At 43.0% G+C, this 27,725-nt stretch overlaps 1 protein-coding gene across 1 annotated transcript; it reads right to left on the reverse strand.

Annotated features, from left to right (window-relative positions):
• MIB2 (MIB E3 ubiquitin protein ligase 2) lies at positions 1–26,300 on the reverse strand. Its single transcript, XM_078624255.1, has 18 exons — positions 26,078–26,300; positions 25,088–25,259; positions 18,103–18,209; positions 16,731–16,925; positions 16,454–16,596; positions 16,062–16,169; positions 15,835–15,939; positions 15,162–15,324; positions 14,512–14,645; positions 11,956–12,104; positions 11,476–11,632; positions 10,061–10,215; positions 4,156–4,282; positions 3,747–4,007; positions 1,408–1,607; positions 1,154–1,305; positions 403–468; positions 1–242 (listed from the first exon to the last, which is right to left on the reverse strand). The coding sequence occupies exons 1-18, from the start codon at positions 26,298–26,300 to the stop codon at positions 1–3; spliced, it is 2,859 nt and encodes a 952-aa protein (XP_078480381.1).
• Positions 26,301–27,725: the final 1,425 nt, after the last annotated feature.

Here is a 27,725-nt window from a genome sequence, read left to right on the forward strand (position 1 = left end):
TCAGACAAACAACTGGATTCGTTCGCGGATGGTCTGCCGGCAGATCGGGCAGGTCTTGAGCGCGGCGCTGCAGTCGATGCAGGAGGCGTGTCCGCACTGGAAGACCAGCTTGATGTGGTTGTCGATGCAGATGGGGCAGGTGATTCGCTCCTCCATCTGACGGTAGCGAGACTGAAGCTGCTCCAGCAGGTTGTGCTGATCAGAGTTTTCAGTGCCGGGGCTGCAGTCAACCTCAGTTTGATCTGACAAACACGTTCATGAAATAAACCATCACAGCAGTAGGTCAAAGGTCATTCATAAAGCAAAAAACAGAAACAGGAGAAAAGCGTTTAAGTGTCAGGGACATATTGTTGGAACTGTTTGATCCCCTTTAGATGCCAGAGAACACAAACTTGACTTTACCTTGTCGAATTTTCTTTGTGATTGTGACTTGGCATTTGATGCATTTCTTCATCCGATGCGCACATTCTGTTAAGACAACAATTGAGTCAGCATGATGATTAAAAAAACAAACAAACAACAATGGAGCACTGATAATTCTACAGTGATAGTAGTATCTGGACATACAATGCTGCGTTTCACTGCACCAGACAGGACGTCAAAGAATGTCAAACACAACTCTTCAGTTGTTAACACAATAATCTACAGTCATGGAAAAAATGATTAGACCTCCCATCCAGACACATGGCTGCAGTCATCAAAAAACAATGGTTACACAATCAAATATTAACTCCTGTGTGACAAACAGACAGAAAAGAAAACGTAATGAAAAATGAAAACCATGAAAAATGACTAGATAGCAGCTCTTTGGAGCTATTTCTTGTTGTTGTCATCATGTTTGTCCAAACAAACGTACCTTCAGTGGAACCAGGCATTAAAATGAACAAGAAATCTAAGAAAACAAGTGGTCTGATAATCTTTTCCATGATTGTATGTGTTTTCTTCTGTTTGCATCTCTATTTTTTGAATAGGTTGTGTGTGTGTGAATGCTTGTCTGTATGTCATGTGGTGGCGACACTGGCGTCCACTGGCGTTCACCCATTGACTTCTGGGATCGGCTCCAGCACAGCCGCGACCCGTAACCGGAGCAAGTGGGAGAAGATGAATGACACTTTTCCTCACATACACCATCAGCCCCCCAACACACACTCACCCTCACAGGCCACACTGTGCTGGCAGGGACAAAAGAGAACGAGCAGAGCCAGCTCGGAGCAGATGAGGCATTCACTGGGCCCCGGTGGTGTAGGAAGGACCAGATTGGTCATGGTGTTGGGCGTCGTGTGGACTCGCCTCAGGCTGGCGCTGCTAAGCCCCTGTCCACATGTGATGGCTTGCAGGCGCTGCAACCTGTGACAGAAAACAACACGAGAATGATGCCCTTCTGTCTTTGGCTCTGGCATCAGAAACCTCTGGTTTACATTCTGGTACCTGTGCTTCTCAGAGAAGCTCTTGATGAGCTGCAGCATGGTGCTGTCCGCCACCAGGTCCAGAGGGCTCTTGCCCTTGTGGTTAGCATAGCTGATGTCAGCCCCTTCCTGCGCTAGAAAACAAGCGATCGCCGTGCCAACGCTCAGCTCGGTGTTCCCAAGAAGACCCGACGCATTCAGCTGTAAATCAGAGAAAGAGAGTCAGGAAAAGAAGACAGAAGCTGGTGCATGTACAACTTGACTGATGATCCATCTTTAACTTCTCATTTTCCGAAACAAGCCTGCTCCCTTTCACTGGAGGATTCGTTATATGTCTCTGGAAGATTACAATGCTGCATGAGGAATGGGGGGTGGGGGGGGGGGGGTGGATGGGGTTGATATAAATATGTGTAATCCTTTGGACAGACAAACAGATGAAGGTGAAAACATTATCTCCTTGGTGGAGGTAATCACCACTTAAGAACTCCTCCAATAAGCTGCCAGCTGACACTGGCCCAAACAACCCGTGTGTGTTTGTGTGTGTGTGTGTGTATTTCAGTGTGTGGTGTTTTGGCAGATTGCCAACATGTTGAGTGCAGTGCGCTGTTTGCGGTCATGTAGCCTGGAAGGGACATTCTTTCCTGCTGCGATATGAGCGGTGTGTTTGATGACTACTTGTAAAACACAAAGAAGGGGAGCCAAAGTCTCTTAATGAGCAAAGTTAAAATACTTCTTTTGTCAAAAGCATTCACAGTTGACAATAAAAAACAGATAAAACCACATGACCAGCAACTGACAGCCGACACTGGTCACATTCCCACTACGACATCCATCAGGTCACCTCAAACACAACTCACATTTGGACCCAAAGTGCTCATGGTCTGAGACATAATAGTCGCAAAATCCTTTATGATATTGTTTTCCAGTTGTCATTGTCATTTTTTTTGCAGAATACATCAACAGTGTTGTGGAATCCCTGAGATTTGTGTGTTATATGTACGTTTTGTTATTCTCTGAAGCTCTCCACAACATTCCTCTCACGGACCCAGATTGTTACAACTGCTTATACCGATGCTGCGTATGCTGACAAAAAAGGATCTGTGCCTTCACCTATGATGAATGTGAAACGTAAACAACGGCTGTTTGCTTTTACCCTCGATGCTGAGGCCTCATTTAACCTCTGCGTGAACCTACACAGTCTCCTTAGTTAACCCTTCTCGGCTGATTCCAGGGTAAGATCCTCTGTTAACCCTTCCTTTGCCATCCTGTCTGATTCACTTATCGTTCCTTTCATGCAGGCAGTTAAAGATAAAGCCAACGAACCTATTCATCCCCACTCGACCCCATAGGCTAAACAAAGGCTTTGACATTCTTCACCTCTGTTTTTGTTTACTTTTCCTGTTTCAATATGAAGTCTTTTCTTATCCTTTATTTACCGTCTTAAGTGTCTGTTTTTACGGTCTTTTAAGACCATATTAGTCTGTCTCCTTTCCCTACTTTCAATCTTCATTTATCTGCCTTTGGAGCTCTATTTGCCTAGAGTTCAGTCTATTACTTACTCCTCTTCTATGTATTCCTTCTTTAGTCTTTATTTACAGAGGATTCTACCTTCAGTCTTGAGTAACACTATTTATTTTTAGCCCTTTACCCATCCTGTGTGTTCACACTCAGCAGCTCAGACATTCAGCTTCAATAAAACCCTCAAGTCCAGTGTGTGTGTGGATGTCAGGTCAGTTAACAAACCTGAAGAAGTGAATTATTCCTGTTTGATGTGCCATATCAGTGAATGTAACCAAGATGACTTTCTTTACATGTGCATGGGCCACATGAAGAACACAGTCAGCTCTAGTCTTAATTGGTTTTATCAGTACCTAAATCAGACACTGAAACATTTGAAAATGATTTGAAATCAATCAATCATGATGTTGAGGAGCTTCTGCGTTGCATCCATTAGAAGAAGACATTTGCAAATTTTTCACACAGTTAAATGGACGGCTCTGACACTAATGGTCTGTCTCTTCATAACATCCCTAAACAAAGTGGGACTCTAGAGATAGAGATTGACATCTCGCCATGATTATGCTTAAGGGCTGACCAAATACAAAACATGACTTTGCAGTAAAAAGGCTGGGAAGTTCATCCCCACCAGATTATACCAGATACCAGATACCAGATCCCTGGTATTCAGATACCAGGGATCCACTCTAACCCAATCCAACTGAGCTGTCGCAAAGTGTCAAATAAAAGGAAATAAAAACTTTTAAAAAAGGAAGTGTGTTCAGACCCTGTTGTTGAGTAATCCTGTTCACAGACATGCAGACATGCTCCACCGGTACTCACCCGGCAGTAGAGGGATGTGGAGGAACACCCCTCGCTGCTCTCCTCAGTGCTGCTGGTTCCCACGGCAGGGCTGAGCATCACATTGGCCAGCTGCGGGCGGAGGAGAGCCACGTGCATTGCTGTGTCACCATCCTCATCCTCCATGTTGACATCAGCGCCCTCAGCCACCAGCAGCTGGACCAGGTCGGTGTGGCCCTGTGTCACAGCCAACTGCAGCGGTGTCTGGTTGCGGTTGTTGCGGATGTTTATGTCGCAGCGTCCCTGAAGAAGGGGAGCGGGAGAAAAACTCAGTTTGCTTCAACAAAAATTGGAGCATGTTTTTGATTTCGACTCCAGCTGTGATTTCTTCCAAGAATGGAAACCCAGCACTTTAAAGTCTATAGGAAACCAGCGCTCAGCGGCTGCTCACCTCCTTGATGAGGATCTCAGCGACGTCTCTGTGATTGTTGAGGGAAGCCAGATGCAGCGCAGAGAAACCGTCCTCCTTCTTCACGTCTACCAGCTGCCGTGCTCGGCCCAAGATCTTCTCTGTGGCGCTGCCAGCAAAAGGAACCCAAGACCCAGTTAGCAAGAGCACAAAACTCTGCATGACTCATGGGTTAAATTAAAAAACGATTTTATCATCGTTTCTGTATTTTTTGCTTTTATTTCTTACACAATGCATAACTCTGTGTTACCTGTCCTTTTCCAGGTCACATTAAACTCAGCTGCGCTCTGTTGTGCTTTTGGATTTACTCTAAATAATAAAATCAACAGTTGGATAACAGTCTGTTACCCAGGAGAGAAATTCCTCCTCATGTGGTTTCTTATTTCGCATCAAGCGCTTTTGTTTTTTGATTAGACAAGATGATGATAAGACTGATTCTGGGTTTGAGTAACCTGCTTATATCTACAAACTTGCCTTGACCTAAATAGTTGGTGCGCGTTCATTTACTTTGTTAAAGCCATTTATACTGAGTGGTATTTTTCTGGACATTTCAAGGGTTTTACATGAACGTGATCGGAGATAGTGACTCTCCAAAACAACAGTACTGACAGAAATGTGTCAGGATATAAGGTTAATAGTACCCTGTGTCTCATGTGTTGGACATGAGATTGGACAGAGACCCAGCTGTTGGAGCTGCTAACAAGCCCTTCTACCAAGAAAAGACGCATGCGGACAGCACGTTCACACTCCACACAGCCAGCTGATCTCGCTCATGTCCGCCTGACTCGCAAGAAAAGGACACGCATATTGTTGCTTTAAGCCAGATGAGTAAAGTTTATGCAGTTTGTCAGCATTTCTGTGTTTCATCTGTCTGGCTATAATATAGACAGAATATGATGGGACGTGGTCAGTTAACCCTTCTGTCTGCGTTGCCTGATGAAATTAAAGTATGAGATCATTCATGGGAATGTTAAGATAAAGGAGAGGTCACAAGACAACTTTTTTTGGAGAGGGGGGCGGTGTGATGAGGCAGGCTGATGGTGCAGTTTCAGAAGCCTAGCTGCTCTGGTGAGCGCTCCTCTCTTCTGGAGCTGAGCCCGTTTTATGATGTGGGAAATTGAAGCTGACAGCACAGGAAACTGGCACAATGTGACATGACCCAAGTTCTCCATGGATGCAGAGATGATGTTCATGTCAGATGTTATGTCCACTGCTGTATTTCAGTTTGGTAACAAAGGTGTTGCTCGTGTTGATAAAGGAAGCTGGTGTGAGATCCCTGAACAGCAAATCAAATCAAAATGAGTGGCAGATTGATGGCGTATTAAAAACATTAAGCATCATAGGAAAGCACAAAGAGAAGATGACAACATATAAAAGCATATTAAACAGAAATATGATACTTAAGCAAACAGGTAGCAAATCAGTGACAACTACGTCATACTAGGGAGCAATAAATAAGGTCTTTTATTGTTTATTTGCTGACTTTTTCTTTTTGTGTTAGTACATATTAATATACTGTTAAACTGAGCTCTGGATTTTTGTCTGCACACTTTTGCGTGCAGAGGAGCAAGTGCAAGAGGAGCTGTACTGTTTCTGTACTATAAACTAATATAAACTATGCACATTGTATAAACTACAGTGCATTCATCACCAACAAATCATAACAAATAAGAAATCAGTCCCTCTGGTCTTTTATTCAAATCTATCAACAGTTTCTATGAAATCATAATCTTAATTCCCAGATAATTAACAAAAGAACCATACACATTTAATACAGATTTAACTCAGAGCAGCGGAACATATTTCACTGAACAAGGGATTTGTTAAAACGCATAGTCACACACATTCTCTGTGTTGTCAAGGATGACAGCCAGTGGATGCTGGAGGTCACTGGCACCTGCAATGCAGCTCTGCATGCGCTAGTCGCTGCAGGGTTAAGGTATTGATGGGGGAGATGTCATGCTTGCCTTTGCATTCTCATGGTCAGGACACACTGTGTCTCCAGAGCATCTTGTCTGTTTTGCCCCCTTCACACCCATTATATCCACGGCTCTGAATTATTAACATTTACCTCTGTGGATTCATGAATATTTAGATGTGGGCCGATGTTTTTAGGCTGCTCCAACATGCCCCCAAACACACATTGGCTAGAGGGCGTTTTGTGGCATGCTGCTGATGACTTTTTTTCTAAAGTCATCTGGGAATTTGCGTCATGCTTACTTCTGAACTGTGTTATATAAAGCACATGTGACTGTAAAAAGTAACATTCATTACTTCAGGTGCAATTTGCAGTGATGGCGAGTATGAGATTTTTTTTAAATAAAATAAAATCTAGTTAAATGAAGAGGAAAAATAAACTGTAAGAAATGTGAAATTTCAAAATAAGCCGTGTAATTATTATTTGCAAGTTAACATAGTAAACTGAAAAACAATCCAGTTCATCCATTTTCCTCTTCTGTCAAACTAAAGACTGAAATCTGGTGACATGCCTTTCGTTCTTTATCTTTCCCAGGTTGTTTGGCCCCTAACCCCTGTTTTCCTCGCAATAAATAAACAAACAAGACATTCCCATCTTTCTGTCGTAAAAGAGACACAGGAAAATAACTACAAATGCACTTAGAGAGTCCAGATCTCCATGAAGGCAAATACAGAGCTTCTACATGCAAAGCAACAATGGTTTCATCAGGTGCCATAAAGGTCCTTTTGATATCACGGAAAAATATCATAATGCGCATCATATATACTGCAATTTGGCCTTTTTAACTGGATATGTGTATGCTGTTCTGCAATACATGAAAGATAAAGACTGGAATTCCTGATATTGAAACAGGATTGGGGCAGTACGCTGCAAGCAACTCTCTTGTTAAGAAAGACAAAGGGGTTCGGTCCAAACGGTTGCTAGATGCCTCAGAATGGTTTAAAAAGACTGGTGTTTGAGTTATCTGGCTAATGGACACAAACAACGCCGGCAAAAACGCTTCCTGATGGGAGTTGGGAGTCAGCAAACACTTCATACATACAACACCTGGACTGGATGAGTGTGGGTCTGCTGATAAACGAAAGAACTGGTGAACCAAGTTGGCCCTTCACACTGTAAATCCTGTGTCTCTACATTTGTCACAGCACTGGATGTCAGGCTAAATGACAGCCGGGGAGGGCCACGGAAACTTCCAGCATTGCACATATGACACCTGCCAGAACAGATGGGACATTTATTAAATGACTGTCCAACGCAGCCTACACTTGCTCTATTTCGTCTCTTGCCTGCCAACTGTCCTTTTCCGCTGCTTTGTTGACATTCATCAACATATTGCAGGCAGTTGTAGGTGTACATGTTTTCTACAAACACCCTCAGGATCCTGACAGGCCCTGAGCTCCTCCAGCCTCCAGGAGGAGATTGGTTCCTGACTGGATACGATGCAAAATCAAATGGCATCATTTTAGTTGGACGACTGACGGGGATGCTGGGGTTTTCATTCCTGCCTTCTTTTCTTCTTTCTTCAAGGCATAGAGCCAGGGACAATATTCAACTGTGTGGTTCAATTTTAATTCGGGAACCAAAGTTCATAAACGCCCTGCAGCCTCGCCATGGCCTGGAAGGACTTGGTGGACTGTGAAAAACATCCCTCGGTCCTCTGGCAGAAGATGAAACATCTTCAAACAGGTTGAAACAGATTTCCTTTCGTTTGGCGAAGTATTTCGCCTTGTCGTCCACATTTCAGGACCTTTCATTGTGTTGGAAAACACATTATACAGATTTTAATTGAATCAAAATAAACTGTATTTCCTGTATAATGTGTATTTTTGAAACATAGGAATCATTTCAAGGGGACCTGCAAACAATTAATTGAGTGAAGGGTCCATATTGGTCAGTTGTTGCCATAGAATGTGTCCGATATTACAAAAATACAAATATTCCTTGAGCTTAAATACAAAATATTTCAACGTAAAAGTATTACTGTCAACTTAAGGGCTGGCTGTCCTTTATCCAAAACACACCACTGTGGAGCGTTCCAGAATATTCAGTGTGTGGGAGCTCATGTGACGCCACAGGCACAAAGGGCAAAACAACTGACTTAGCAGCTGTTTCTGAGAAGGGAAAGTTTATCTTTGTGAGAACATTCAGTTATCTACTGCTTTGGGGTTTTTTGAACCAGTGTAGTATGTCCCATCAAGGTTGAGTTGGAGATGAAGCACCTCCTGCGTCAATCGCCTGAATTGTACATAGCCAGAGGACAATGGAGCCTTTGTGACAGGTGTGAGCGAGGATGCCTTCTTGTTTGGCCTCAAGCACCTCAGTATAATGTAGAAATGGCTGAGTGGATCTTTTACCAGCTCCCCAGTGGTCTCCCCGGGGGTGAAAATAAAACGAATGTGTTTTTTTGACATGCCCTACAAGGGGTCGCCAATGCAGTGGCCACAGTCACCAGGTGGCCTTTGGGACCTAATGAGGTGCCAGCAGGACTGTTCTAAAAATAGCACTGGTATCATTTGAAAATGCAACTTGTGAAATTGAGAGAAGTGCTGCATGTTGAATCTTTAGAATTTCCTACCATGTTATATTACTGTTAATGATTGTTCATGATTATAATTACAGTTGAAGATAGGTCCCCTGTTTTATGCAGAACTAAAACCACACCAGTGCCAAACCAAAAACATAAAGAAATGGAAAGACAGTTTACAAACCTGGAACAAACCTTAAGTGAGGAGATGCATTAAATCATTTGCCTTCCAAGTTTTAGAACAGTCAGTTTGCTAAGCGCCATGAGATAACTGCTACTGTGAATTGGTATTTTACACAAGACTCAACTTGGCTTGTGTAGTGTTCAGTGTCCTTGAATTCCTCCTTCCTCCTCCTTCCCAAGTCACCTTGTAATGTGTGTGTAAAGTGTGGACTAATATTGACTGCTGGTGGGGAGAAACACTTTCGGTGTGTATTGCTGACTGCGAAACATCTACTGGGCTTTCCCAAAGTGATTATTTGATATGTAAAGTTAGTTTAAATCACAGCACGGCCACATTAATTTGTCAGAGAGGCTCTAATTTCCTGCTGCGAGGGCCAGGTCATGATGTAATCATGTTATATATCACGTTTGCTAACGAGCCCCGCTGATGTCTGCCAAGTTGGACATCTAGGCTCCTTATGTCTGTGTCGTAATGAAGCGAATTTTAAATATGTTGCCCGTGAACTTGCCCTGACTGTTGGCTTTGTACGTGGTGCCTCTTTGTCGACAAGCCAAGGACGGTGAGCAAGATTTCTGCAGCCGTTCTTTTCATTTTGTCCCTGTGACAGCTGCATCGGGAGTGGAAGCAGAACCCTGAGCGCACACTGCTGTTGTTGGGCATTGACACCACACAGGAAACACAGCTTACATTAAATCACTGTTGTTCTGAGGGTTGTGAATTAGAAGTACTAGTAGTATCCTAGGTGATGTCGTACTGTTACAGTTAAAACAAATTAACTGTTTGCTTAAATGTTGATATGTGCAAATATAGTCTGCTGACAGCAGCAGAGGCCGTGTGGGGGTAGAGTTTTCTATCTGAGACTGACAGTGTGGAGTGTTGACCTCTGACCTTTTCCCATTTGAAAACACAAGAGAGATTCACATACACACCCATAAACCTTGCAGGCTCACATCAGACACACTCTTGATGACATGACAAATTCACATAAGATAGGATTATATTTGTATAGAGAAACAGAACCATTTGACCTGAATCTTGAGTTAAAGAAGGAAAAAAATATTCCAGATGAACAATACTTGATTCAAGCTGGGAAACTTCAGTTTAGTGACGCTGGAGGTTGCGTGAAGAATGAAATCTATTCAACAAGTTTGAATCCAGCGAGCATGTATGTCTCCTGTGTCAACACGTGATGTTTACTCACAGCTTGTTTCCTTTCAGGGCAGCATGGTGAAGCAGGTTGAATCCTCGGTGGTTCTGCTGGGTGAAGTCAATGTTGGGCACCACAACCAGGATCTCAATGATGTTACGAAAATCCTTAGCAATGGCATCATGGAGCGGTGTGTCTCCATAGGAATCCTGACGATGAGAAGAAAAAAAAAAACAGTGTGTGAGGCACAGACAAGAAGTGATCACGGTAGTGCAAGACTTAAGGCAGAATACGGTTACTTGAGGAAGCATGAAAGGCGATTTGTTTCCAAAACCATATCAAAAATATAAAAAACCAACACTTATAACACTACATGTGTGTAATATAATTTGAAATTAATATCCATCACTCTTCTCAAATCTACACGGAATATAAAGTTACTGTAAGAAGAATACAAGACTACACATTAGCCTGTCATACAGAAACATGCTGTTCCATGTTTTGAGCTGAGTAGCCACACTACTCAAGCAGAAGGAAATGCTTTTGGTGAATTCTGGGCCTGGCTTCAGGCATGTGAGACAGTCTGGAAAATGCCCTAAAAGGGAGACACTAAATTGCTTTAATAAGGCTGTGGGTGGAAGCAATGCAGGGTCACAGTCAAATACCATAATTGCTTGAAATCGTGTGTGTTCATGACTGCTTTAAAGGGCAATGTGTGAGTTGCTTCTGACATGTGCAGCGCAAATGACTGACACTGCCAGAGTCGCTCACTTATTTGCAAACCAGACATTCGGTCTGTCATTCGATCCAGTTCAGTTTAATTTGTAAGGCCCAAGCCAAGTCATCACAGATGACAACTAACACGATGGACTTTACAGTCCATACAATACCACACCCTCTGTATTTAGATCCTCAGTCAGGGTGAGGACAAACTTCCACAAGAACCTTTTGACTCTCACCCTGGGACAGAGTACAGACAATGAAAGTACTGAGGTAGTACTAGATTTATCTTCTAAAAGCTGCTAAAAAGTCAAAGAGTTGATCCCCTTCCACGCCTGTCCAATGATTCATGGCAGCAGGAGAAACGGGAAATGCCCCGCAGTCATGGCATTTTCTGTTGTACGGCACCTTGAAGTGCCTTTTGCTGAAGTGTTATACAAATAAACTGGGCTTGCCAAGGGAGTGTGTCCATACTGTATATCATATATCCCTACAGCACGCAAACTACTACTGTGATAATGTCATAGAAATATGTGTATTATATGTCACGTGGACATAATAAAGTGCATTCTCAGTGTGCACTGGGGGCTTCAAGGTGATGTGAATAGATTTACTCTAAACAAGCTAAACCATCTACCATCTACCATGCACACAGACATCTGGAACAAAACACACGTAAACCCCAGGCTCAAAATTCAATTCTAATTCAAAGGTCATTCTGCAGTAATAATCACGTCGAACCCTCTCACCTGCAGATTGACGTCAGCTGAATGATCAGTGAGCACCCGGACCACGTCAGTGAAGCCCTTGTTGACAGCGATGTGGAGCGCCGTGCACATGGAGTTGTTCAGGAGGTTGACATTTGCCCCCTTGCTCAACAGCAGCCGCGCAATCTCTGCCTGATTACTATACAAGAACAAACGGACAAAGATACAAACATCATGCTCATTCATCCTCGCTGTCATTTGGTGATTGATCCAACCTGTCAAAACACATCACTTCATTCATGTACACTGGTTCTGTGAGCTAACTCACACAGGTTATTTTTAACAGTTATCAAATGCTGACTGAGCATGTGTTACTGTGAATAAACAATACGACTGCCACACTCCATCTTCATATTACACGGAAAGAGCATTAACAGGAATCGTCAGTCACTGTGTTTGATCAGTGTGTGCTACCTTTGAACCTGTGTGTGCTGTGTGGGGATGAAAGCTGTGTCTTCTCACCCAAACGCAGTGTAGTGCAACGCAGTGTCTCCGTCTTCATCCTTCACTTCAATGGAGCTGTTGGCCTGCAGCAGGGCCTTCACCACCTCCATGTGGCCTTGGTGTGCAGCGACCTGCAGCGCCGTCTTGCCCTGGTTCTTGATATCCACCTGCCAGGAACACAAAAACAGTTGAAGATTCATTTGCGGCGGACGTGGCCCTGAACACGTGTAGAGTCGTACTGACACTGGCTGGAAATAATCTGAACATGAGCAGCAACCACGTTCATCACACACATGATACATAATCCCACTAAGACGTAACGTCACACTTAAGAAGAATGAAGTAAACAGAATCACAATACAATTGTTACTCATTTAATTGAAATAAAACAATACTCTCTTGTCTTAGACACACAGAGGTCAAAAAAGGCACAAATGTAAAATGTAAAATGTAAAAAGGCAAATGTAAAAAACTGTTCATTAATGTAATCATCAGATATTTTAATAATTTCTTTTGTAAAAGAACAGCAGATGGCAAATCTTGTCACCATGAAAGTGCCACTGCCATTTTAAAGGTGAAATAGACAGTAGTGGGGTCAGAATGACGGAAGCACAGTCCTTTTCTGAAAGGTGTATAGTTTAGATCATGGTCCCACTGATGTTTACTTGTGTACTAATGTGGCAATCACTCATGAGTATTCATGGGTTAGAGCAGAATGACTTAGACTGACATCGCAGCTGATGTGTTAAGATTTCATTACAGAATGTTTCTCCACATTAAAAATAACTGAGATTCTGAGTCATTCAGTTCCTGCTATAAATATGTGCTACACCACTGGACAAGCTTGGAGTTATTAAAAGACATTCCACTTCTTATCTGGATTGGACTGGATTTTTGAGTTCTGACTGACTGGTGGAAAGTCAGAGGCTATTGTGCCAGTGTTAACACCATGAAAGCTGCCAGGTTCACGGGTGAGTCACTGACCCACCTGCCATGCTGTAAGTTCTCACATGAGTCAAGGGTGTTAAGCTGCCTCTTGAAGGATCACAGGCCTGCACTGCAAGTGGTGGTCACCTGTTTGTTGGCTCCAGCAAGACGTAAACTAATGATTCTACTCCTCTATCAACCCCATCCTACTCCTCGGACTTGAATGCACACACTTCTTCTTTAAATGAGGGTCCCTTGTCCTTCAGTGAGTCACCTTCTCTGTGTTTTTCTTGTGAAGCAGCCTTTTTTGTTTCCCCATGCTTGAGCATTCCTCGCTACATTGAACTGTGTACACTACATTACTCTGTCCATGTCTGGGTATTCTGGCCCCAGGGTGGACGAGCTCCTGCCTCACTGTGGAACTGGACTCCAAGTGCACACTGACTCAGTGTTTGACCAACATCCTTTTTCAGATAACTTCCTACATGACAATGCTTTTGAGATGATTGTTCCTTTTTTTCCCCACACCCGCTTCTGTGTTCCGATGGGAGGTGAGAATCAAAGAGTAAATATTGATGTGAGTGTGGGGGGTCCCTGCATGCTTGAATGCTGAGGCTTCTTCTTATCTTCAGCACACGGACCAAAGCCAGACTATGTCCTTTGAAATTCGCCAGAATCAATTTGATGTTTCTGTACAAGGTAGTCATGCATTCTGTGAGGTTTTCTACTTCCTGTTTCTTGATCCTGACCTCGGTGTCATAAACACAACTAAACCTGGAAGCTGTTTCTGCCCAGACATGTTACAGCATGTGAAAGCTTCTCTTACTCTGACATGAGACTAGGTCGTAGGCAGACAAGAGGTCAAGCAGGGCACACGTGTGGTTCAGAGCTGTGGCACTATACCACAGGTTCATCTGAGCTCAGTGCTATTTACTTTTGTTTTCATGTTCTTGATAGTTTTTGATGGTGCTGACCTTTTCATGCTTTTCTGCCCTTAATTCTTTTACAAATCAGACTATGACTGAAATTTAGGAGAGCTATAATATTCTGTTTGATTTTCATGTTTCAGTATCCTCTTGTGGTGCAAAATAAACGACAGAGACATCCTTGTCCTTGTATTCCATGGTTACAGTGTCCAACTGCAACTCAAGACACACAGACTCCAATATCTACAAAAAACCTTCCTCAAACCTCAGAAAAGGCCATTTGGTGATGTGATGCATTACAATGATTGTACAATAAACAAAAGTGTGTACATATTGATCAGGTTTAGCTTTGAACAACAGTGTGATTGATGACAGTTTAACATGTGAAAGATTAATTTAGTAGCACAGTATGGTACTTATCTGGTAATACACACAGCTACATGTATATTTATTGCTCTGACCCCATAAATCCACATGGCTTTTTATTTGCTTGAATTAATTTACCATCACTTTTAAATCTCATTTCATTTCATATTTCAACACAGATTGCCAATGATTCACTATCTCTCAATCAGATGGTCAATCAGACCCACCGTATAGGTGGCTTATCTGACCACTAAGATACTTTGAACCGTCAATTCCCAGCTGCCCAGTCAGGACTAGTGTGAAGAACTCTTGCAGGGAAGAGGACTGCAGCAAATAGCAGCAGTGCTGCACTAACCTTGTCGGGATACTTTTGCACCAACTCCCGAACTTTGCTGGCACTGCCGTGTGCAGCCTCAATGACCAGCCGACTGGGATTGTCCTGTTCCGTTGACTGAGACAGCAGCTTCTCCAACACAGACACGACAGTACCTGAACAGTGAGATAGGCAAGAGGGAGAACAGAGGAGAGGGAAAGTAGAAGAACATTGTCATGAGATGAGGACTGACTATAAGTCAATGGCTTTAATGTTGAAAAATGGTGTCACAAAGCCTGTTCAGGGTGCTGAGCTCAATGCAAATACGCAGAAATGAGTCAAAATGTCCCTCCATGCATTATCATTGGACCACACAAACACCTGTGAACCTCCCATCCAGGTGAACACATGCACGGAATAGAGAGACAGATGATTAAGATACCATTGGACAAATGTCTGCTGTGCTGCCACAGCATCACTGTCAACATGCAGAACCATGACATGTTATGGAGAAGCATTTAAGAAACGCACATCCTGTCCACACACGGCTGCAAGGAGAATGTTTGTGAATGAATGGATGCACACACAGCAGGGACCGCTGGAATGAGGGAAGAATACATGAGCAGCAGCAGATGATAAAACTGGAGCTGGCGTGGTAGAGTTGAGCCCCCTCGTCCTGGCAGAGGCCTTACTTCCAGATTCGTTGGGGTTCTCAGCTGTCATGAGATTGGCGTCCACCTCCACTGGCTGCGCTGAGAGGCACGCCGGGTTGAACGTCCATGTCTGGCCTCCAAACGCCACTCGCAGGTCTCCATCTGCATATACTTTCAGCACCTTTCCGACCTGGCCAAGCACCTGGTAAAAACAGAACAGTAACGGTGGCTACGGCACGAGTGGGTGACAATGGGACTTTTGTATTTCCCCAGCATGGCAGTGGAAACACACACACCTTCTTAAGCATGAGAAAATAACCAGGCCACAGTTCTATTAATTGCTGTTGTGTGCCTTGTTTTCATAAAGTGGGTCAATTTTAATTCCAAGGGATATCTGCCAAATAAAGACTCAGATCAGAGTCAGAACAAAGTTAAAGGTTTCAATTCTTCAAGTCAGAAGGAAGAGAAATCAGCCTTTTTGTTCCTAACCCTAACCATTTTTGTTGTCTTGAACAAACCTTATGCCTGTTTCTTTGAAGTATTGTTTGAGTCCACGTCTGGTATTTTTTGATTGTGTTAAAAATCCATCAACTATGACATCAGTGACTTTTACAGAGTAAGAGATCAGCAGCAACATCCACAGCCACAACTAATGCGGAAGAATCATCAGCAATTGGCAGACAAGATTTATCATCAGGCTGAATGAGCGTACAGGTGCCATGCTGTCTGTCCACTCTCCATGGCCAGCCTGCAGTCTTTTCACGCTGTCCATGTCTTCCAGTACTCTTACTAGTTCACCAACCCCAAACGTGTTCACCTAGATGAATGGGAAAGAAAAAATATGTTTGTTATCGTATTCAAATATAGTCTGAAGACAACTGCTGAACTAAAGTTGTGGACTATATTAGATGTTGCACAAACCCATTTGTAAACCAGTACCTTGGTCAGGGCCCCTGGATGGAAAGTCCAGCGGATATTGTTGCTGTATTGGACTCTGACATCTCCTCGGTCAGTGATTCTATGGACAGTCCCGATCCGGCAAATGTACTGCAAGCACAAAGAGGTCGTTTCACCCTGGCTGTCCTTCTGCGTGTCTATGACCTGTAACGTTCCCCTTGGCAGCTTTGATTTCAGGGTTGTATGCTCTCTTTTCTTTCACTCTGCTGCACACCAAGGTCCATCTGAGCTGCTTATATAAATAATTCTGTATGCCAGGTTCAAGAGGCACATGTGTTTTGACTGTGAGGGCATGTTTGTATGAAATACACAGAGTACAAATGACAGTTTCTAGATCAAGGTTTTTCAAATTGGCCTGTTGATACTATGTTTACCTCTGCCATTTTGGGGTTCCAGCCTCCATGGCCCTCCTGCATCTGTCGTAGAATGTCCACCTCCAAGAGACATTTGACCTTGTCCCCCTGCTGGAAGGAGTGGCCGTCAGCACTCTCCTGGCGCTGCAGCTCTGCATGCTCCCCTGGAAGGACAGCACCAACAAAAGTGTGAGTGTTTCGAACAAACAATGAAACAATGCAATAACATGGTCGTTCATTAATAAATTCAATAAAATTAGCAGTGAATGCATAATCACGACGCAGGAATCTTTCTTACCGAGCTTTGGAAGATGGTCTTTGTAGTAGAAGCCTCCTTGGCCGTCGGACACGTACTTTAAGTCTACCTTGCCTTTATGGCCCATTCGGTAGACATTGGTGGTGCCATTAGACCAGGTGACACTGGCCACACTGCGACCAGACTCTGTGTCCCAGCCCCGAATATCCACTACCTTCCCAACCTTCCCCTCCCCGCCTACACAAACATAAATGAACACTCACTCACAAATACGCACAATAGAATAATGCATCTGTGTGGGGGAGAAGAAGTTAGTAGCAGAAACACAAACATCTTCACATAGAGATGATGTGCAAAGAAGAAGAATCAGTGAAGCAGAAATATAATCACATGCTGGTGAAGATGGTGAAGGCAGGATGAGTCATGAAGCAAACGAGATGGCAGACATGGAAGTGTGTGAGGAAAGTTTTTCCCTCGAGGAATATATACACTGCAATGTGTCAAAGTCATTCACTACAACAGTCATTTTCTACAAGCAGCTCTGTGATCACTCTGTGGTTCAAACACCTGACATAGCACAATTATCCTTTCAAAAACTTCAGATACACATTAGTCTGTGTATGACAGGAGCAATTCAGATTCCAACACCAGCTCGTCCCATCTAAGAAATGAGTATGAAGCCATCAAAGTCATAAAATCATACCAAATAGAGCAGTGACCTAAAACACGCCATTGGTGGGCTGGTGGTTTCTGAGCATGCTCACATGCTCACAGCATCCTTTGTGCACTAACTGCATACACCATTTCAACCCACCAAGTGACTAAACCCTCCGGCGTTGTTTTCAAAGACACCAAAAGGACATTTTGACTCATTCACTCTGGCCCAGAAAAGTGGGTGCTACAATGTTCTGAGAGGACATGACCCCAGACCAAGAAACAAATGTTCCAATTTAGCACGCTATTGATTGTTTTCACTTACTAGCTAACCTTTTGTAAACATCGACCAACAGAGATCATTGATCTCAGAAAGCAACAGCACAGAGGTTTGTTATTGTAATAAATGTAACACGGCAGATGTTGGTGGAAACGATAAAAAGGCATTTCGAAGCAGCATAATCTCTTCCGTTTTAACTACTGAACAAAGCTAATTTAAGCAAGTTTGTCATTTATGGCACAGGGTAGGCGAAGTGTAAAGAGAAGAACAGACACATTCGTGGAACAGAAACAGATGCACAGTGCACAAGCAAGAATCAGGACATTTTAGGGGTAATGAGATGTGAGGTTAGAATTCTATCAAGGGTTTGAGGATGAAATACAATGAAAAGATGGAGAACTCTGCAGGTGGGTAGGAGGGCCAGCTGAGTCGACAGTTTCTGATTGGTGGTAAGAACTGCCCCCCGCACACACCACTCACCGTCTTGGTTGCCCCAGTCCCAGTCAGGTCCACGAACAACTTTAACCCCCTGGAAGATTCCTTTGAGGATGATCCGTGGGAGGTTCTGCCTCGGTGCCAAACTCACTCTATGATGACAGCATGGAGACAGTTGAGCCAACGGTTGGAAAAAATCTGACACTTTGTTCTACTCTGCATTTTATAACCCCAAGAAAGAAGCTTCTATTTTAATTACAACTGCAGAATATTAATTTTATGATTCAAACTAAGGCCACGTGTATGTGCTTAACACTTAACCCCCCCAAAACATTAAAATACAGATATCACAGTAAGATACTCATACTGTCGTTCTAGGTTAACAGGTTAACAGATGGACAACTGAAAAGACTGTTCATCTGCAACCTGGAACGTGTATGTATGTGTCTGTGAAGACATTACATGTAGGGCACAAAGCCTAAGCCCTTCTTGTGTAAAAGATCAAGATCTTTGGCCTATAAATGATTTTTATCTTTAAATACAATCACATGGAGCTTTCAAACACAATTAAATTAATTCCTCCCATAATTTTATTCACACATACAAATATTTGTTGCTACATCTGTTTGCCTGTAGGTTTTTGAGGGTTGTGAACAGCTACACATACGTAGCTGCAGGAAACCATGACGACAACCTTCAACCACACATGCACACTCAAGTAGAACAGTCCCTGCTTCAAAAGCTGACATACCTTATGGTAAAGATTTGATCAGATCTCGGTGCAAAGGAGCTGCCTATTCCCATTCTTTCTTGAGAAGATCAAATCCCAGCTTTCATTTCAACCAACCAGTGGAGCCAAAATCACAGAAAATCCAGGGTGATTAAAAGAAAAGGGGCCTTAGTGAGAGCGTCTGTAATCGAGATGCCTCAAAAAGGCTTTGCAGCTCGCGCAAATGTCTCGAACTAGTTATCCATAGATGTCTGAAATGTGCATCCCCTTGTCTATGGATACATGTTCCAGGTTCCTGGGAGGCACAACAGGAGGGCACTGTGCTCTGAGAGGCAGTAAATCTCTGTGAGAGACTGAGCTCGGTAGGTCTTTGCTGGGAAAGGAGTGTATCTCGACTGAGCTTTGAGGTTAATCCCCTGGACAACAGAGCTATCAGAAAGCAGGCCACCTCAGGACAAAACACCTGCTATGTGTTTGTACAAACACAGGTCCATTACTTCCATATAAGCACTTTGCATGTGTTAATGTGAATGTGACAAAGCGGAACTGATATTAGGCACACTAAAAGTATTCTTAACTTTGGTATCCATCGTACATTGTTCATTCATACACTGGTGTAAGTCAGATTTGCCAATGTTCTGGTGGCTCACAAGCAATCAAGGGAGGGGCTCAGTGAGAGAAACCCTGTTACACGAAAGAGACACATGACCTCAATATTGACCTGTTGATTCTTGGTGTAATTACTTTACGAAACACAACAGATCTTTCAAGGGATCAAGATTTCTAATCCCACCTGGCCAAATGTCACTGCTCTGCTCCCAGACAGGATCAGAGCAGGAGACCTACAACTACTGACATGATGGCAGGGTCAGCCAAGGGCCCTAACGCTTCTCCTCGTAACCACCGGCAGTGGAAGACACAAAAGAACTATTTGATCCCGAAATAAACGAATCCCCTTGAAAGGGGACCACTGTTATACAAATGCAGCCAAGCTATGTATTTACAGCACCCTCCAGTCTTGGCCCTTTACTGACTATGAGCAAGACAGGAACATCTTTTTAAATAGCTGTGTATCTTCCAGGCATTTCTCAAAATATTAACAAAAATCACATTTTTTTTTCTTGCTGTAGGAGGAAAAAGAAGAAAGAAAACATATTTTTATCATTATTATATAATATAATTATCTCCATAAACTAGGCGCTAGAAGCCCAAAAAAATCTGGATTATTACTATAAACTGCATGTCTAAGATCAATTAGGAACTCTGGCAAAGTGGTTCACCATGACATATGTATGAATATATACTGTATATATGAAGAGACACATCATCAACGGGAAAGAACAAGGACTCTGTGATGTGATGATGTGTGACATAACGTTGTGGAGGTCCACAAATTAGGAAGCTAAAAAAGACACACATGCACATTAACACACTCTGAGGAGGATGGTTCAATGGCAAGAAACAACACTGGAAATCATGTTGGCATACAGGGTATGACAGACTCAGTACTCAGCTAACAGACCCATGAAATTGTCAACCTCTGCCAGGAAGGTTAAAACGGGCTGTGGTAGGGCCTTCGAGCAGGACAATGACCCAAAGCACACGTTGGAAAAACAGTGTGGCCAAGGCCAACACTGTCCCTTGACCTAAATCCTCGAGACAATCTGCAGGATGATCCACAGAGGAAAAGTCCACAAGTGTTGACCTCTCATTTACACGGAGAATTTTTTTAATGGCAAGTGAGAATGAAACAATAAGTTCTCCAAACACTGTCGACAAGAAACGAGCAAAGAAATTCCAATTCGTCCACTCAGACCAAATATAGGACCGGCTTTAAGAGAATGCTGGCTGGAAGCCAGACAACTGGAAATTCGACAGACCAGCAGCAGAGTCTCAAGTCCCTGTGGGGTGGAGAATTGGGAAGGTCAGGTGGAGCTGTGTTGCTTGATGTGCAAAGGAAGGATTAGGTAGTGAGATGCCCTGATAGGTTGGCTGGACTTGCGTGTGTTGTTTGTGTGTTGAAGAGCCGATTAACCGACTGCATTCCAACCAACTCGTAAACATATGTCACGCACATATGCTGCCCTGACCACCGTTAGCTGTTTGCATGCACACATGTGTCAATTTACAACTGAAAGTGACAGTGCTAGCCAAATGTCACATGGAACACTGAACACACTACAATCACTGAGCTTTGTTTTCTATAATGCATATAATGACATTCCAACAATATCTGAATGCACGGTCTGATTCAATGACAAACAGCATCCTTAGATAATGTACCAAGAATCATAGACATGTCTTGTGAGCGCCATGTATTAGTAATCTATTACGCGACATCTAGGAAGTTGAAAATGTTAACAAGCTAATCTGCGCATCTGAGATGATGTTAGCATGCTAATCCAGTTAAATCTGTAAGTAACACTTGTGTACAGAACATCCGGCTCAGGTCTCAACTGTTTATGGTGCTACAACAGGAGTGTCAGCTTATTTTAAAGCATTCCGTTGTGTCGGCAACAACGGTCCCCTTGTGTCTGCAGTGTGTCTGCAAACTGTTAATTGATGGAGGCCAACAAACATGTTCGTATGACACAGGTCTCCCCACACACATCAATGCTGACAAGTCATATGTCCCACTCATTATGGAACCAAGCTGAATGTGCCTCTCCATGCAAATATCCATGTCACATAACTGCCAGATTGTTATTTTAAACCCCATCAGATACATGTATGGGAACAAAGTGGTCTGGTGGTAGAGATGTACACATGTGTCTGACACCACATCCTGAGCCCACTTTCACTTTTTAAGTCATCAGATGAAACTGTGACTTTCATTGTTTACATATGTTTTAGCGATGTAAGTATTGTGCCTATAAATCTCGATAATCTTCTTCTTCTTCTTCTTCTTCTCCTTTCGGGTTTGTCCCTCTTCAGGGGTTGCCACAGCGAATCATTGATTTCCATCTTTCCCTGTTCTCTGTATCCTCTACTCGGACTCCAACTACCTCCATGTCCTCCCTCACTGCATCTATAAACCTCCTCTTTGGCCTTCCTCTCTGTCTCCTACCTGTCTCTTACTCCATCTCTAACATTCTCCTACCAATGTATCCACTGTCCCTCCTCTGCACATGTCCAAACCATCTCAATCTAGCCTCTCTAGCTTTTTCTCCTAACCTTCCTGTCTGTGTTGTCCCTCTGATGACCTCATTCCTAATCCTGTCCATCCTGGTCACTCCTAAAGAGAATCTCAGCATCTTTAACTCTGCCACCTCCAGCTCTGCCTCCTGTCTTCTGCCTATCGCTAGTGTCTCTAAACCATACATCATAGCTGGTCTAACCACAGTCCTGTAAACCTTTCCCTTCACCTTAGCTGAGACTCTTCTATCACAAATCACTCCTGACACTTTTCTCCAGCTGTTCCACCCTGCCTGCACCCTATTCTTCACTTCTCTTCCACAGTCTCCACTACTCTGCACTGTTGATCCTAAGTACTTAAACTCCTGCACCTTCACCACCTCTGCTCCCTGTAACCTCACTTTTCCACTGGTCTCCCTTTCATTTATGCACATATACTCTGTCTTGCTACGACTGACCTTCATTCCTCTTCTCTCTAGAGCAAACCTCCACCTTTCTAGGTTCTCTTCCAACTGCTGCCTACTCTCACTACAGATCACAATGTCATCTGCAAACATCATAGTCCAGGGAGACTCCTATCTGACCTCATCTGTCAACCTATCCATAACCAAAGCAAACAAGAAGGGGCTCAGGGCCGATCCTTGATGCAGTCCTACCTCTACCTTGAAGTCTTCTGTCCTTCCAACAGCACACCTCACCACTGTTCTACTACCTTCATACATGTCCTGCCCCAAGCGAACATACTTCTCTGCCACTCCTGACTTCCTCATACAAAACCACAATTCCTCTCTTGGGACCCTGTCATATGCCTTCTCTAAATCTACAAAGACACAATGCAGCTCCTTCCTACCTTCTCTGTATATAGTAAATATAAATCTAATATAAATATAAATCCAAATAAATCTCGATAATGTAGAACACAATATTTACTAATGTGCAGGACACCACTACTTTATACACAAACTCCTCTCTTTATAACGCAATTAGTTTTCTTTTGGGAATTAAAATGAATGAAGAGGGTGCTTTCAGTGCTGTACTTGACTCTGTACAGGAAAACAATGAAATTATTACAATTTGAAAATGTGTATTGTTGTAAATTAGAGTAAATCATTATTGGCATGACCATATAACAGTTCCTCTGAACTCAGTGAACTGACTTCTCACTAGAAAGGGTATTAGGGACAGTTATGACATGCCTGAAGGGTCAAAGAACAAAACAAAACAAAAAAATCTCCTTAATGAAGGAGAATGCTGAGACAAACAATGCTGGGACCTCAATAAATCAATATCCCTGAGAAGACTGAGGTGGGAGGTGAAATGAGACTTCAACTACTGTTGCTGAATTGCATGTGCAATATAATGTCTCATTGGAAGACAGAGGCTAAGCTGCAGGTTGTGTATTTCAGTGACTTTCTTTCATGTTGCCTGTACCCAGAGCTCCTTCTTCATTGGCCAGGCTTCTCTGCCTTAATGAAAGTGCTTTTCTGGTGTTTATAAATTCATCCATTCACTCACATTCAGACACTGATGGCCCTTTGAGGGGACATCCAGGTCATCAGGAACAATTAGGAGTTTTGCTGAAGGAGCTGGGGATTGCGGCAGCCAGCTTTCCTCCCTTTAAGACACACGGTAACCAACTTACCTGTGCCGGGTAGTGTTTTCCCAATCCATGGATGGAAGCATTCATTCATTCTAGATGTAGAAGGTTTCATACAGGGTGAGCAAACGGGCATAAAACAGCCCCTTTCTCAGCATTCTCAGTGATGTAATCATCTGTGAAACACTTCTTAAAGCCCAAATCCATATTTGGTGTGAAGCTCCATTTCCATCCTGACTATAGGGCCCATAATCTTTTATTATTAAAGCTTATTTTTAGTGAAAATGTACACACAGGCCACAGTTGCAGGAATTAAAGCAGTGATCCCATTTGCAGGCAGCAGTCAGAGAGTTACAACTACGTCATTACTTACGTCATATATTAACAATGATGTGCTGTCTGTGTTTTTGTCATTGTGTACCTGACCACTGAAAGTAGCTCATGTCAGAATCCCACACATTTTGGTGTTTGCTAAACATTTACTTTTGACAAATACTGTTCTAGAAGTATAAAAATTAAAATTAAACTGAGCAGGTAACTAACCAAAATGAAATCATACAGTTTTATGCCTCTATGTACAGTATTCACTAGAAGGCAGGAAAACAAATGGAACCATGCTGGACCTGGAATACGCTCAAATATATAAAAAAAATCTGGGTCATACATATCACCTCATTAAAATGAGCACAGGCCATCCAGCTGACATTCAGACGGCGCCTGGAGCAGTTTGGAGCTTTACTGTGAACTGATGCAGAAGAGTGTATTCTGAAGGGAGAACTCACGCCAGTAAAATCGGATACATAGGACACTTGGAATCAGCTCACTAAGCATTTATGTACAGCATGTAGCAGAAACATGTACAGGTATTATACCTGTAGAGATACTGGCCTGCTGGTGTGACAAATTCACATATACGCAATGCTATAAGCTATGAACAGCTATGAACCGTCTTCAGGAAAAAATAGTGGCTCACGAGATGACACTCCCTCCTGAGACATCCAGCAGACATTGCATACACTGCAACAGCCTCTCAAAGGACGTCAAAAACCCAACAGATGGAATTGTAAGTAACGGAGCCATGGCATTGGCAGCATTTTATGCGCTTCTTCACTGGGTGTTGCCATTTCAGAATTCTTCTATAGAGCCAATTTATAACAATAGAAAACCAACATTCACCCAAGCAGCTCTGAGCTCGCCAGAAATTATGGTCAGGTTGCAAAGATTAAATGAACATCAATCACAGATCGTTTTCGTGTGTCCAACGTAAGTTAAAAGTAAATATCCAATTTTTCCTCATCTGATTTGTTTCATAGCTCTTTTTAACGTGACGTTTTATAGTAAAATGCAGTATCTACATATACAGTATTTAGGTGCATGGACCGTCACTATTTAACACAGTTTCAATGGTAACTGCTGCATATTGACAGTGGAAGCCCTGCTGAGACCTGTACACCGACTCAGCAGGTTGAAGTTAGTTGGAGGGAACAAAGCTGATTCAAACAGACCCATAATGTGTTTTTTGACTGCAAAATTCTATTCTCAAAGGGGATACGTTGTGTTGCACTTACGGTTGAGAGTGTGCTGTCTCGTAGCGCTCGAAAGCGTGGCTCAGGTCATGCTTGTTGTTCATGTAGCACTGGGTGCACAGGTCGTAGTCAAAGCACACCTTGCACTTCCATCGCATACCCATGATGCCATGCTTCTTGCAGCTGTCACAGATGATGTTGGAGTGACGCACTCCTGTGTGGGAAGGTGGTTGAAAAAAGTCAGTGGAGGTCTGCAAACCTGCTTGATGGGTCTTTGTCTGTTCTCTTTGTGTGTTCTCTGTTCTACAGAGAAGGGTGTTCGGTACTGCATCACTATGACACGAGGCATATGTCATGTCCTTGCAGTGGTTAGTATCATGAGATGTGGAAGAACTGAGGCACAAACAGCATTACAAAAACACCCCCTCCTCCCATTCTTCGCTTCATTAATTGTAGGACGAGCTTCTGACACAGAAAAACGACGCTTTCAGTGGAGCAAGATGCTAATGAGCCCCACAATAATGTGTGTGTGTCATTCAAATCCAAGTGAGACATGGCTGATGACGAGAGCCTGTACAATGATAACTAAAAACAGGTTTTGGGAGGGCTGAGAGAGCCAGCTTAGTGACTTGCATGCACAGATATGCAAGATAATCCAGTGGTATTGAGGGTTTGAAGAAAGATGTGACCACCGCAGCTGACAAAGAAACCGAAATAAGACAAACTTCAGGGTTTTTTTAACTTATACGTGATTTTAAAGAAGTTGTCAAGAAGGGGGAAAGCAATACAATTGATAATAAACTGATTAGCAAGTTATAAAATATTTAATTTCATGGAAAGAAAATGCTTGATAGCGTGCTCAATATATTCAGTGTATTTGTGCTGTGCATTTCTTGATTTGACAAGAACTTGTATTTAACTCGATTGGACAGCACTTGGACAAAAAACATTGTCAATGTCTTTGTGCTGGAAGATAATATTATCATCAGGAAGGATGAGAAGTAAAAGAGGACTGAAGTGGCAGGTTCTTACCAATCTGAGCGTTGTCGTACAGCAGCAGGTCATAGGCACCCTGGTAACCAGTGCGGTAGTTGGTTCGTGTTCCACTGTCCCATTGCACCACCACTGTCTTGTCTGGTGTTGTGGTGCTGCCCTGGCGCCCGATCTCCACCACAGTCCCCACGTGGCCCTCGCCATCATCCTGGTTTCCCCATTTCCAGTCCAGACCGCGCACTACACGCATGCCCACTTCCATGCTGCCTCTACTTGGGCCTGGCCTGGGGACTGAGCACAACTGCCGAGGCTTAGCAGCACTGTCACTTCCGCTGCTGCTGCTGCGCCTCCGGAGCTTCTGAGGGGCCGTGCCAGCCCGTGTCGATGATATTGTGGGCAGGGATGGCACCAGTGGTGTTTCCGGGAGAAGGTCAGGGGTGACTGGTGGGTCCAAAAGTAACATGTTTGATGACAGAAAACAGAAAACACAGCAAATCACAATTAGGAAACTGCTACTATAAACAAACAACAACAAAGAAGCAATCCCAGATTGCAAATCATCACCTCTTTCACCCCATGTTTACCCTTGTTTCAGATACCCCTGCCACCACTCATTCCCTCACCTCTCCCGACCAGGATCCAGAATTTTATTTAGCTCTGTCTCATCTCAGGAGGACAGAGTCTGCTTTTTAAAACGAGTTAACCAACCTGTGTGCTGTCTGGTTACACGTCTGTCAGTGGCTGCTGAGGAAATTGTAAAACATAATAGCGCATGTCTCATTAACTCAAAACTATTGATTGTAGAGCTGGACATGACTGCTACACCATGCTGCCCCCATCTGGCCCCGGACACGTTATCAATATTGTAGTATTTTGAAGAATAGTATTTTTACATGATTTAAAAATATGTTTGAATACATCCTTTCAATAACGGTTGAGTTTAGTTAGAAATTATGAATCCCTTCTACCCAAAGTTCTGCAAAAAAAAAATGTTCATGCTGTTTTTATAAAGCAAAAACTTTCCATAAGCAACATCAAAGCTGAACACTATAATTCCAGTATTAACCAGAATACCTTCAAATGAAATATCTTAACGCTTATATGTACAACTCACAAATGTATGCAGAGTATGTATGCTGCAGAGTGCTCGAAACCAGAGCTGATTGTAGGAGAAGGAAAGAACATTTGTGCTGCTGCTCAGTCAGCGATAAAGACAGGAACTTCTGCTGATGACCATCAGCGGACATCCCATCAGATCTAGTTATCACGTGTACTTCAATAGAAGTGTTCACACAACTCAGAATATTTCAAAAACAGAATTTAAAGTGATATTGATCTATTGTAGTAATGACTGCCATAACAGTGGGCTTTCATAATCTGCATAAATGGAGTCACAAAAGCAACATTTTGTACTCAGGGGAATTGCACTTTATCCACAGTTCCAATTCATTCTATATGCTGATGATTGTTATGATGATTTTACCATACCTGAGTTGTCAACAACATACTTCTGTGATGAAATAATCTGATCTGAACTGATCTGTAATTTTCTTCTTCACAACCACCATTTATCTAAAGCAGGAAAATAAGGAGACTTTTTGCAATAATCTGAAAACAACATGCAAACACTGGTTTTCAGTTTAAACCTGCTAAATACCCTCCATCTGTGAACACCAGTCTGTTTGAT

This window comes from Lampetra planeri, unplaced genomic scaffold, assembly GCF_965212315.1.
Source record: "Lampetra planeri unplaced genomic scaffold, kcLamPlan1.2.h2 scaffold_697, whole genome shotgun sequence".
NCBI classification, from domain to species: domain Eukaryota; kingdom Metazoa; phylum Chordata; class Hyperoartia; order Petromyzontiformes; family Petromyzontidae; genus Lampetra; species Lampetra planeri.

Excerpts from the sequence above, each read along its gene's own strand:
- MIB2 (XM_078624255.1), bottom strand. The coding sequence starts at position 26,300 with ATGGAAGTGGGCATGCGTGTAGTGCGCGGTCTGGACTGGAAATGGGGA. Across the intron at positions 15,325-15,834 it reads GGACAGACAGCATGGCACCT|GTGCTTGGCCAGGTCGGAAA; the intron begins GTACGCTCATTC and ends TGTTTTTACCAG. Across the intron at positions 4,008-4,155 it reads CTGAGATCCTCATCAAGGAG|GGACGCTGCGACATAAACAT; the intron begins GTGAGCAGCCGC and ends CCCCTTCTTCAG.